Genomic DNA, 14,083 nt, shown 5'->3' with positions numbered 1-14,083 from the left:
TTTTTTAACATATATAGATAAATATTGTTATTTATTATCAGTCTTGCTTGTTTTCATAGATATGTGACTTGAAGGTTCCATGCCACTGTTACTCTTTATTAGTGTATAAAGTTTACTATGTGGTTTAAGCAGTTTTAAATAAATTAGTGATTTTAAAAGTAAGTGGATTTTGTTGTTTTGTTGTTTTTTACCGTGGTACCAAATTAGTCCCGAGAATTGTGGTAAATCACAGGTATTGGTACCGACTACTGAAATTCTGGTATTGTGACACCACAAACACACGCATGCACGCACGCACGCATGCACGCACGCGCACACACACACACACACACACACACACACACACACACACACACACACACACACACACACACACACACACACACACACACAGACACGTCAACTGTAAAGATAAAGAAACTGTTAGAGATCCATGTCTTCGAGAACATACTATGAGTTTGTAAAGTAATCGACAGGGAAAATTGATATTTGTTCGGTTGCCGTTCTTAAATTGTACTGGAAATAATAGAGACAAAAGCAAATATTCCCCCCAATTGCTCTCTTTATCCTCTTTTTTTACATTTTGAGGCTGGATACACCACGGAATGTTTTGTTTACCAATCTGTTGCAAGGCTCCTCATCACTCTTGTCAATATGTGACTCTTTGAGCAGTCATACAACTTCAAACACACATCACTACCATACTATTATTCCCCGTAGAGCTGCTAGTTTTATTGTTTTAACATAATTGAAAGATTTGAACGCAAATAATTTACTGATTAAGACATGGAATTAAGTTGAGGCATGATCAAAAGTAATAAGACAGATTTTATAACTACACATGTGCCCTGACAAGAAAAAGACATTAGATTCATTCAATGGTCATTATGAATAGATTGTTAAACATAAAAGACAGGGATCTGTCCTGCCAGTAATTCTGCTGCAACCTAAAACACTTAAAACACAACATACATACATGAATAAGATGTTTTAGCGGTGGTTTAAGGAGGATGATGAAATGGTATAAGGAGGATGATAAAAGAGTTGGAGACAATCCAATTTTTGAAATTTTGGACTGTCTTTTTGTTTTTAAGTTTTTGGGAGAATGATGTCACATTTGACAGAAGGCCTAATTTGCTTTCTGGGAGAGACAGCCGTGGGTTCATTGTGACTCACATAGCAAAGATAACTTTGTGATCAGAATTATTTTGGTCATCATTGTGAATTCACTCTTGACTGAGATAAATATTAATAGTTTCGATCAATGCTCAATTTCCATTGGAACATAAATTCAGAATGGTGCAGATTGAATTCAGGACCATGGACAGCATCTCCATAGCCTGTGAGTTGCAGTTTTGGACTAAATAGGAGAACTAAACTTATATGTTGTCATCACAATGTCTCATCAGTCTTTCAGTGAGCTCTCGTGCATCAAAGGCATTTCCTTGCCTGGTTCATTACCTCTGTAAGACTCGAGGTTACACTGACTTTCTAACTTCTTGGGCTCTGTAGGTCACACATTACATTCCCCTCAAAGTGGATCACACAAGGGTAGTTTTATTACTCTGTTATGTGACATTTGTGGTGGCATTTGATGGGTGATGTGATGCATGTGTGGGGGAGTTGCATTTGAAAAGAAAAATTAAAAAATAGGCTTTGTATGTACAATTAGGTGTAAGGACACCGTGCGATGGTTGTGTACTTCTCGTGTGTGTCTCCATATTGTTTCCTGTTAGTTGCGATCACACATAATTGCTCATTTGAAAGTTCAGAGCAATCAATAGCGCTTGGAGTGAGAAGCGAGACACATGAAGTGAGCATCACAACACCAAGGATGACAGAGAACGCCACTTGATAGAATTAATTGATGAACTTCAGTGAGTGCTTAAAGACCTTCACCGTGCTTTTCAGCTCCCCTCTTTGAAAGGAAATGTATTTTGCATAAGAACATGAGTGGTGCTATGGTTAAAGGGAGTTGATTGTCACTATTATTTTTCACTCTGACAACCTTGTGCAAGTGCAAGAGGCGTAGCTGTGTTCATAACAACGAGCTTGCTGTTCAGCTGACAGCTCGACAATACTTGTCACAAAATAATGTCCTCCAGTTAAATTCACACGATTCAAATGTCTGAAAATGTCAGTAGAGACACAGTGAAACTTTTGATACTTCCTTTTTAACTTTTAATTCACTTGGAACTTATAGCTTATCGAGCCACATTACAGTGAAAAGTGATAACACTTGCGTCAAAAATGCAATAAAACCGCTTGTGGTTTGTGGAAAAATAGTGACCTTTTTTTGGATGTCGGCCAGGGTCTTTCTAGGGTCAGAACACCTCTGTCCTGTTCAGTATCCACATCGTAGTCTGTGGGACAGTGACCCACTCTGTACGCCCACCATTTTCACACAGCTACAATTAAAATGCTCTATATAATCCCGATTTGCAAAGATGTTCAAGATTGAAAGACTTCCCCTCAGCTGTGTGACGTTTTGCACCAAGGGGCTGACAATAATGAGTCCCCAGGCCCCACTTCAATACAGCTGTGGAGACTTGGGGGAAAATTATATAACCAGTAATGACTTGAGTGCAGGAAGTAATAGATTGTGCTTGGCTGCAAAACTGCAAATATTTCTGCACTACTGTATGCGGTATGACATCCCTTTGGACAAAACACACAACTTTAGTGACACTGTATGTAAAATCTCAACCTTTTGCTGCTACTGTTTCAGCACTAAACTATTGCAGACAACAGTGTGTGTCACGGATCGCAATGGAGCAGCTTGGACCAGGGTTTATTGAAGGGAAAAGGTAGTTGGAAGGGAGGATAAAGGGAACAAGCCAACAGAACCGGCAAACTAACATAACTCAACGGCCTAACAAATATCAACGGGACTGACTGACAGGGCTGGCAAACAAAAACCGAACTAACAGAGACGCGAGACAAGAAATAATCCGACAGGGATTGAGGGGCAGACAGGACTTAAATACACGAGAGGCAGGTGACACAGGAGGGGAGGAGCAACGCGAACAGAAATCATGGCAACATAATAAAACAACCGGGGACGAGACGTGACAGTGTGTAGAGCGACACCCACAAAGTGACCAGAGGACAGATCAATGATATGAAGAATACTACTTTTCTGATATGTCATCTTCTACTGGCTAACCTATTCTAAAGATAAAGCATGGTAAGAAAAAATTGCAGTATAAGTATCTTCGAGATGCGCATGGTTGAGGACCGAAAAGCAAGGCTTCAGTTAGGCAAGGAGAGACAGGTCTTTAATCTAAAAAACAAAAAAGCAAGCAAACAAGGCTTGTGGAAAGAAAAAATACTAAATCCAGAGCCCTTCCCTCCTCCCCAGAAAAACAAAGACACAAAATAGCAAACCAAAAACTGGGATTAGCCTCAAAGACAGAACAGAGACACCCACATCACCAATAACGCTGCAAAAACTGAAAGCAAACAGGGTACTAAATACAAACAAACTGATGACACAATGATCAACACAGGAACAAGACATGAGCTGATAAGAACAGGTGAACATAAAACCCCAGCCGATCAGACATGAAACAAACCACAAGAAAAAGAAGAACGGCAAATTCCAAACACAGGCGATGACAGTATAACAGTAGTATGGGTGACTGAGGATGCAACGGTCACTTCACATGACTTGCGTGCAGGCCGTGTGTGTTCAGCTATGCCGTGTAATATGTTTGTGTCAATGAATGTGGTGTTTACAAACGATTTGACACAATACTGAAAATGTAAATAGATAAAAAGATCACACCGGCGGTGATCTATCAAACCTGGAGAATGCATCTGTTTTGAATACATTTCAACTGAAGCCGCAAAGTTAAAGAAATGAACATTGATTGAAAAAAGATTAATACTACGTTCAGTTTTCAAAACATTGTTACAAAATGCACAATCTCAAACATTTCTGCACATTTTCTGTTTCACTGCTGTACGTATATGAACTTCTTTAAAAGATCAAACTTTTCATAATGCAATAAGTCATCTTGGATTTTAAGGCCTTCACATTTGTGTACATAGAAAGCCAGTTTAGGTTATTCAGCTCAGGGAATTGCTTAAATTTCCTCAATAATCCAAAAACGAGCTAATCTCGTTTTTTGAGCTCCCACACTCAGAACACTTTTCTCAAACTAAACCAACAGACACAAGATTGGTAAAGTATAGGTAGGTCCTGGTGATCCACATTGGTTTCCTACAAGAATGTAACAAACTGACTGTGATTGCTCGTATGAAGTTGACAAGTTTTACAACTGGATCCACAACATGATCTCACTGCAATACAGACTTAGACACTCCTGATGAATGATGCAGTGAAGGAAAATAACATCCTGCTTGGAGTTTTGTTCCTCACAAAGCATGTTGCACAAACAAAGAAGATTAATTTAATATAGGAGGACATTGAATGATAGGTTCCTTATTTGCTGCAGAAAAGAACTTATATGGCTTAGTGTTGGAGCTCTGAATATGAATGGCACAAATCCTCTTGACAAAATGTCACGCTATTGAAATGTTGATCTAAATGTTGTGTGGCGACCAGTTTTGGCTGCCCAAGGACAGCTTTGATAGGCCCTGTGACCCTCATGAAAATAAGCGGTTTTTAAAAAATGGATGGAGGAATGTTTAGAGTACTGTTTATAATGGTCATTTTCTCTTCTTTCTGTCCAGGTTCATTTTGGTCTTCAGCTGCCTGGTCCTCTCAGTCTTCTCTACTATTCCAGCTCACCAGGATTTCTCCTCTTATTGTCTGCTTATTTTGGTACGAGACAAAAGAGCAAGCATTATTCAAGTTTAGATACACTTTTCTACACGTTAAAGCGGTTCAGAAAATGGATGGATGGATGGATGGATGGATGGAAATGACATACAATTGGGGCTGGGTATCATGGCCAATTTCCTAAATTTTGATTCTGAAGGTTCTAGATCGTTTAATTGCGTTTCGATTTGGTTCGAATCGATTCAACCTGCTCTTAAATGAAAAATAGCTCACCTCTGTTGAAAATTACATGACTTTATTTTTTCTCGGAAGCTTTCAGGTGCAAACTTGAATAAAACTTGAAACTTCACATTAAATGTAAAAAAAATGTGCAAGTGAGTGTACATTAACAACAAATCGTATAAAGGCATTGTTTCAGTGCAAAAATAATAACAAAACTAAAAGTGAAATTTATCTCTCAAGGCAAATCCTGCTACTTTTGTAAATTTGACAGTTCACACTTTGACTGGCCAGTGGAGGTTCGGATGGTAATGTTAGTACGTCCCTCAGTTTCTTTTGTTTTGCCCTGGGCGGCTTGTTGTCGGAAGCCAACGTATTAGTGTGGTACCTTGTCAAGTGGCTTCAAAGGATTGTAGTATTTCTACAATAACTGAGGTCCACTCCGCATATCTTGCACACCACTTTGGATCTATCAACATGGGATCTCATTGTCCTTTGTTGTTTAAATGCAAAATGTATCCAAATGTCAGACTTCAGCTGGGATGACTTGCTGAGCGATGTTTTACCTGCCTCCGCCATTTTGTAAATTCGCGCTTGAACATCTTCAAGCACGATGTCATCATCCACGAGATTGCTGTGGGCCTGCGGCCGAAAAATAACTCCTGTGCGCACCATGGGTGTGTTATGATTATCGATTTAATGTCTTATGAATTGATTGTCAAATTTTAATGCTATCGATTCAAAATCGATTTTTTAACCAGCCCTACATGTAATGATAATAAAATTTTGAGTGAGTTCCATTTACAGAGGTGTAGCTCAGTAGAGTGATTGGGGGTTCGTTCTTCAGCCATTGTGAGCATGTCGAAATATCTATGAGCCAGATACTGAACCCACAGTTACTCCTGACGCTGCATCATTAGTTGGGAAATGTGGAAGTCAGTGTTAAGCACTTTGAGGGCCTCAACAGGTGGAAAAGCGCTATACAGTGCATGTGAAAAAAAATGCACAAAATGGGCACTTAATGTTGGTTTGCTGTTCAGCAGTTTTATGGCATGCTTGAATGCTAATTTTTATGTTTGAGAGCCCTTTGCACTGGAAAAAAAATAATCACAACCCATTATGTGGTTGTTTTTTGATTGTTCAAACTCTTTGCTGCTAAAGGCTGGATTTTTGTACATGAGCATTCAGAGATGGATTCTTAAAAATGAAATATATTAATATACTACAATTTCCATTGATTCAATTAATATACATAACAGACATATGCACAGATTTCATCCATTTTACTTATTGCTATGTTTGGTTAGGAACTGCGTGGGCCCCAATAGTACTGATGATACACTGTGGCCCCCTTCCTCACTTAAATTGCCCATCCCAGATTTAGACTGTACTCATGACTCATTCTGAATATATAAACATCACATCAGTGCATTCTGCTAAGACCATTAATACATCATTTGTTGAACATCCTGCAGGAGTTTGTCATGATTGTGGTGTTTGGCTTGGAGTACATCATCCGCATCTGGTCAGCAGGATGCTGCTGTCGCTATAGAGGATGGCAGGGACGACTCCGCTTTGCCAGAAAGCCTTTCTGCGTCATTGGTGAGTTATTACAGCACCTCACCCCCACTTCCCACAATAATGTAATTTCGCAGTCAGTCTTACTATTTCCGTTTTATTTTTTCCAATGCCTGTTGCATCGTTTAGTTGACTTATTCTCGCTGCGAGACAAAATATACAACTTAAAGTTAGGTCTTAGAAAATATTCCATTGCATGTGACTGACCAGCATTTGCACATGGCATTGAGTGCTGTGGTCGAAGCTCATAAGAGAAGAATGCATTTACGTAATGAGTTTGCATCAATGGCCTTTTATTTTTCCAATATTTAGACACGAATCCCTATGCTGCTTCTTGGAAAGAACAGTTGGAAAGACTGATGGAAGGGGAATAAGACTCATGGGTCACATGTGACCCCGCTATGTTCATGCTAACATTGATGTGTTTGTTTATGATGCTGCTGATCTCAGGAGGATTGTGGAAACAGACAAGCAGCAATATGCAGTGTGCAACAGTAAAAGACCAGTAAAAGTGGTGGTGTGAACTTCAACACTGCTGCTGTTGTTAAACAAATGATCTCTCTTTGAATTTTATCATTTATTTATTTCTTTTCTTCCATTTAACTCTTCATACAGCTTTTGCCCTTGGGTTCATCATCCGTGGGAGTGCGCCATAAATAGGATACCAACTCCCACCTCCTGTGCCCATCTAGGACTTATCCAATTTAAGGAAATCCAGATGTAACGGAGGAATATGATAAATGTCATGGCTGTCCCTGTAACTTTACATGAATGTTTTTTTTTCTTGTTACAACCTTGATTATTTCTGGTCTGGATACTTTGGTGTTATGTCTGCTGTACTCCGGGTGAATCTGAAACCCTCTCTGTTGGTTGCTGGATTTGGTATACCAGACACTTCTCTTACATTGACTGCTGTTCCAAACATTATAGCTTTCACATTTTTACTGGTAAGATGATGTTTATTATTGCACTCAAAGTCCAATAAATAAACTTCCATCACTTTGTGGCTTAAGGACACCATGTTCTTTTTGAAGCTTGAGAAGATTAGCTACACTTTGAGCGGGTCCATTGCTGCGGTTTTCAGAAAATGGCAACCCCTAAAAACTTATTTTAAGGACTTGAAGTGGTTGTCCTCCAAGATGGGTCCCTGTCTCAATTTTGATTTTTCTTTGTTTAGTTGCTTCCATTAAAATGAACAGTAACATGCAGGCATGTTGTGTTAGGCATATTGTTTTCAGTTGACTATATTATATTGACTCAGAGTTGAGCCGCTGCTCCTTGGCATTGAGAGGAGTCAGATAAGGTGGCTTGGGCCTCTGATTAGCATCCTGCCTGAACGCCTCCTTGGTGAAGTGTCTGTCCCACTGGAGACAACTCAGGGCATGCTGGAGAGACTATGTCTCCAAGCCTTCCCTGGGAATGCCTTGGTATCCCCTCCGATGAGCTGGAAGACGTGGCTGGGCAAATTTGAATGTTGGACGTCTGGGCTTCCAGATGGATGGCTGGATGGATGGACGGACGGATAGATGGTCCAGTTTGTTAATATGCATCTTATTTGCAGATGATACCGATTTAATATAAATAACATACTAAGAATTGTGAGTTTAGGAAAATTTGGAAGTGTTTCAATGCTAAAAGATATTCTTGAATATTAGCAATACCGTATTTATGGGTTTTAGTTGTATGAATACAGACATGGGGGCAGTGTGCAGGTACCAATACAATACAACATTATTTATATAGCTCATTTTACAACAGCTGCAGCTGTAACAAAGCGTTAAACCCCTAAAAGCCTAGGTAGGTTATAGTAACTATCACCAAAATTCAATCAAAATGCAATCAAAATTCAGTGAAAACACTAAATTGAAACATACAGAAGCAGAAAGGTAAGTCAGTCAAAAGACTTTTAAAAGCATTTTAAAAATGGACAATGAAAGGTCTTGCCTAACATTCAAGGGGAGGTCAACAGAAAAGGCTGGATCCCCTCTAAGGCTCCGCTTTGAGATTAAACTGACAACTGAAATCAAGTTTCTAAGTATTATGATTGACAAAACATTTAACATGGAAAACTCATATCCAGTAGAACATGTTAAATCAAAGATATCTCATACTATTGCACAAGTTCAAAGAACCATAGACTCAAGAATGCTTTGCTTTTGTTGTATAATATAATATAATTCATTGTTTGTATTGTATTTTTGCATTGAAGTGCTTCCAAGACCTACACTGAACTGCTCTTTTTCCTTCAGAAGCGTGGAGTTGATGTAACTAATAGAAGTGGATATAGGGAGCATACTAATCCAATATTTATATATTTATAGAGGCCAAATCATTAAAAATGGATAAATTAGTGGAATATAACTTTCTTGATATTATGTATATAGGTCATCTACAATTTTTACCAAATAATAGTTTGTAAAACAAATTCAAAAAAAGAGAACGAGTTAAGAGTAATGGAGAAACTTTTTATTTTGTTGTTTTGTGTTTATTATCAACCAGAACCTAGAAGAAAAGAAAAGGAAAGGTGTGTTTCAATCCAAGGTGTCAGTGTGTGGAACATTCTTGATGATGAATTTAAAATCCAGACAGCAACTTTCAGTTAGGTAATCACTTAGCCCCATCCCCTGGCTAGGAAGGAGAGATAGTAGAAGTGGGCAAAATAAAGGCAAGTGTATAAAAATAAGACTTTAATCGTCTTGAATATTTCTACAGAGGTAGCAGCTCTGATATCCGTTCCAGAGCTCTGCACCCTAAATTGAAAATGCTCTCCGACCTTCATTTTTGATCGCTTGAGTCGCTAAAAGTGCAGTGTTCTGTGACCGAAGGTTTCGTGATGAGATGTTATCAGTGTGGTTCCGTTTTATTTCTGATGAGAGGGGCTGGTTGAAGCATGAGTAGAGCTTGGCAAAATATATGATACATAATCTCAATAACCACTGTGACTTGAAGAATAAGAGAATCATAGCTGCAGCCTGCTACCAATGGTAATGAGGCATTCAACATTGTTATCAAGATGGAAGGAGTCATGCGTGCCTTTATCGAAAAAATCAGAAAAATGTTTATGCTTGATGTTAGCATGAATTCACACAACAAGAATAACAAAGAGTCACAGCATGCCATGGATTGTCGGCGTCTTTTGTTCTGTCAAACACAAAAGTAATTAGGAGTGTCTTCACTCCAGTCAAAATCTTCTTGCAAAGTTTTTGTCTACACAAAGCAGTAGGTTACAAATACCGTGTTCTTGTTTTACAAGACCTAAAATCTTTTTTTTTTTGTATGCGTGTGTACCTTACAGATATCATAGTACTGATTGCATCAGTTGCTGTGGTGTCGGCAGGTAGCCAGGGCAACATCTTTGCCACTTCAGTCCTGCGTAGCCTTCGTTTCCTACAGATCCTACGCATGGTGCGGATGGACCGAAGAGGGGGCACATGGAAGCTGCTAGGTTCTGTGGTCTACGCACACAGCAAGGTAGGCATAAGGACAAAGTGACATGGACTACTACTGTGAAACAGTATATATATAATAGAACAACATAATGGTATTTGAGTGCAGTCACAGTTCTACTGCAGTTCAGTATGATTATATCCTGTAGGCCAGTGGTCCCCGACCTCTTTTGTATAACAGGTTTATTCGTTTCGCTGACTGGCATGGGGGAGGGGGGTGTACAGCCCAAAAATGCAATCATTGTGACACATTTGCACTGATTTTAAATGGACAATTTTAAGAAAAAAAGCTGTTTTATTTTTTATTTGTGTTTCAATCCATTAGTTTGCAGTTCCACAGTTCCTGCACTCCACTTGGACAAACACACGCAGACTTTGCATTCCTCATGCACAGGTTAACGCTGGTCACAGTTTCTTACATATGGAATATTCATTCACTGGTATCAAACTGTTGCGTCAAAGTGAAAACTTCTTAAATAATTCAATATGCTAGCTGCGGTCAGTCATGTAAAATATATGCACTCACCACAGATGTAGCTGCCCAGGCAAGATTGGATTCTTCTATGCTACGATGATTATTATGTGTTGAGTTTCCTGAACTGTATCCAATATAATACACATCTTCTTGCATTATTTTCTTGCTGTTCAACTTTAGCAACACAGATACATTGAACAAATCCGTCAGAAAGACCATAGATACAGATTAATGTTAAATCAAACCAATAAATGAGGAGCTCAAAAGACACCATCCATGAAAATATGCAGCCTGGATTGTATTGATGAATTTAACTGTTAAAGGTCAAGCAAAAACTCATTTGTGGGCCACAAAGGGTATTTTTAAATGCCCCTAAAAATATTGATGAGGGGTGGAGGGGTCTACTGTCAGATATTTATACAAAAGTCATTAGATGCTCGGGGGAGCAGCTCTTTTTCATGTTTCATGCTTTTTATCTTTGGTTGACAAAGTTTTGGACGCTATGTCAAAGCGTTCACGCATGACATGCGAAGCTCAGGCCTTATTAGACAAAATTGTCTGACTCCTATGCTTTACTGACTGTGTTATTACTTTCTACGAGTTTGACAATTGTCTTGTTCTTTGCCCACTACAGATAGGACCAGCACTTCTGAAACGACTTGACCTTTATGTTGTAACCTTGTGTTCTAAATGCCTTCTGATCTTTGTCAACAGGAACTGGTTACTGCTTGGTACATTGGTTTCTTGGTTCTCATCTTCTCTTCATTCCTTGTCTACCTTGTGGAGAATAAATTCAACAAGGATTTTGCCACATATGCTGATGCCTTATGGTGGGGCACGGTGAGTTAATCTATGAATGTATTTGATTTTTTTCTCCCAACATGATTGAATGTAGTTATATAACTTTTTACCTTATCAGATAAATGTATAGTAAGTCTTCGCATCTGCATGACAGCATGATGCTTTCCTAAACGGTCCTCATTTTCAATTGGAAAAATGACTACAGAGTATAAAATGGATTAATGAAACGTATTTCTTATATAAAGCGGCAACATCTTTTCACAGATCACCCTGACAACCATTGGCTACGGGGATAAGACACCAAAGACATGGACAGGAAGGATGTTATCTGCAGGTTTTGCACTGTTGGGGATCTCTTTCTTTGCCTTACCTGCAGTAAGTGGCAACTTTTCAAGGCATTTTTTTGAATGACTGCTCCTATAGAGCTCCTCTGTTTGTGTCTAATTTTTAATTACTTTAGCTAATGAAATGCACTGTACTCAGGAGATAACTTGTAGCAGGAGCATCTGATGATCAGTTTGGTGTGTATGGATGCATATTTACGGCTCATAAAACACTATAGCGTTCATCTTGACCCAAGACAGCGCAGTCACATAATTGACCTGAGGGGAAAAATACACATGTACATCTTTGGCATGTAACAAGCTGATGAGGCCCAAAACCTTTGAGAAGTAAACTAATCTACATGCTACAGAATGTCACATTTTAAAGTGAGCTGTCCATGGCTATGATTTGTTATCTATCACCTACAAGGTAACTCGATGGGTACAGGACACAGATGACAAGCTCACTTAAAGAGATTGTAAAAACTCAACAGGGCACCTTTAACATATTCTATGTTTAGTTCAAATCATGAGCTATCATTATAGTGACTCTTTAGTTTAAGCACTGGCTCACATAATGCCTTTCTTTCCCTTTAGGGTATTCTGGGCTCAGGTTTTGCTTTGAAGGTCCAAGAGCAGCACAGACAGAAGCACTTTGAAAAGAGGAGAAACCCTGCAGCCTACCTCATCCAGGTAAATTGAATGTGCATAAATCAAACCTTTATGTGGCCATCATGAATGTTGCTGTTATTCAAACTAATATACCACCATTTCCCATCCTCCCTTAACCTCTGTGGCCTCCTATCAATCCTCATACAATTTGCTAAAAGTCTCCAAGCATGTAATTTTACTGAATTAATTCGGAAGGTCGTTGTATTCTTATATGTATAAGAATATGTTGTTGTCATTCCTGTCTTATCAGCTTCATATATTTCCTCCTTTCTAGCCTCTTCAATTGTACATTTAATTTTACCTCCTGTATTCTTTGACAGTTTGACATTGTTTTCTGCATATACTGTGAAGTCCCCCCCCTCCCCTTTATTTCCATCTGACACCTCACATATTTTCCCCATCTGCTTCTTCATCTTATTCCATTGTGGCACTTTCCTTATCTCTCATTTCATTTTCCTGTCATGTTGTTTCCTCCTTTTCCTACCGTCATTTGTGTCATGATGTCCATTCACATGTTGTACCAGGCTGCGTGGCGTTATTACTCCACAGACAGCACCAGGCCATACCTAGATGCCACATGGCGGCACTATGAGAGCCTCCAGCCCTCCTACAGGCATGTATTCATGCCTGACCTCTGCTCCAAGCCAAGACGTGTGACACCCCTGTGTTAGTGTTTTCACTAATCAGCTTTCTTTTTTTTTTTTTTATCTTTTCCATCTCCCTCATTTTCTTCCTCATCTTTGTCTCTCCACTATTTTTAAATTTATGGGTCTTCTTCCTGTACTTTCTTCTCTTTTTTTCTCCTACTCCTTCTTGGTTTTGTGTATTCTGCATGCAGTGTGTTTGGCGTAGTTACGCAGCTGATGAACACTCGGTTTCCATTGCTACCTGGAAGCCTCACTTGAAGGCATTGCATACCTGCAGCCCTACAAAGTAGGTACAACTATGGCAACTATGGTCACTTATCTTTTTCTGTACATGTACTGTTTCTTTTAAACACTCGGAAAGTTGAGCTATTTATTCCACACAATTTACAGCTTTAATGTAAATCCAGTCACTTACGAGATCAATAGCGGGTATCAGTTTATGGAATCAATACAGCAATTGGAGCAATACTTTCCATGATTTATGCAATTACAAAGCCAACTTCAAACCTTTGTAGGGAGGCCATGAGCTAGGATGCAAAGATCAATCACTATAGTGGCTTGACGTGCATCAGTGTACTAAATTTAGTGCAGTTAGCCATTTTAACTCACAACTGCACTATCACTGTAGATTCCAACCATGTATCTTACATTATTGAGGGAATCAACTGACTTAAAACAAAAAATGGCATCCACATTTTATTCAGTTGGCTATTGTAGCATTATTAAAAAATAAAATAAAATTCAAGCAACTCAATACTTGTTATTCCCCTGGTTCCCATGACAGCACAACGTCTTAATGATTCCACCTGATAGCGGAAACCTATCCTCAAAATACTTGCAAACATAATACATAAGCACTTTACAAAGGCATAAGTGATTAGATGACCTTTTTTCAAGTATTCTTATAGTTAGCCTAGATATAACGATTATGACTCATTGTTTGTAGCATGCTTGATAAGTGACCGTTCAATTCATTTTGATTAGGATTGAGTACCCAAGGTGTATTGTGGTGTATGTTTGGGTAATGTTTGAGAAGGAGTTGTTTCAAAGGTTAACACAACTACCCATAATGTGTTTTATTTCTGCGATGGTTAATTCACCAGTATGTGAAAACTCTTAAATTGAAATATTGTTAATACTAGAACATACTCTACATATAATATGTACACCCTTAA

At 38.8% G+C, this 14,083-nt stretch overlaps 1 protein-coding gene across 2 annotated transcripts in view; it reads left to right on the top strand.

The window, feature by feature from the left end:
- The window catches only part of LOC147056298 (potassium voltage-gated channel subfamily KQT member 5-like), an 84,837-nt gene that overhangs the window by 51,599 nt on the left and 19,155 nt on the right, over window positions 1-14,083 (top strand). For both annotated transcript variants that reach the window (XM_085913181.1, XM_085913180.1), the window contains exons 2-8: window positions 4,699-4,789; window positions 6,442-6,568; window positions 9,840-10,015; window positions 11,180-11,305; window positions 11,531-11,641; window positions 12,187-12,282; window positions 13,100-13,194. In XM_085913181.1, the coding sequence (XP_085769307.1) occupies window positions 4,699-4,789; window positions 6,442-6,568; window positions 9,840-10,015; window positions 11,180-11,305; window positions 11,531-11,641; window positions 12,187-12,282; window positions 13,100-13,194 (822 nt within the window). The remainder of the gene's footprint in view (window positions 1-4,698; window positions 4,790-6,441; window positions 6,569-9,839; window positions 10,016-11,179; window positions 11,306-11,530; window positions 11,642-12,186; window positions 12,283-13,099; window positions 13,195-14,083) is intronic.

Source organism: Syngnathus leptorhynchus, chromosome 5, assembly GCF_054491065.1.
Source record: "Syngnathus leptorhynchus isolate UIUO chromosome 5, UIUO_Slep, whole genome shotgun sequence".
NCBI lineage: Eukaryota > Metazoa > Chordata > Actinopteri > Syngnathiformes > Syngnathidae > Syngnathus > Syngnathus leptorhynchus.
The sequence above is the reverse complement of the archived record's forward strand: the minus strand, read 5'-3'. Positions and strand labels throughout refer to the sequence as shown.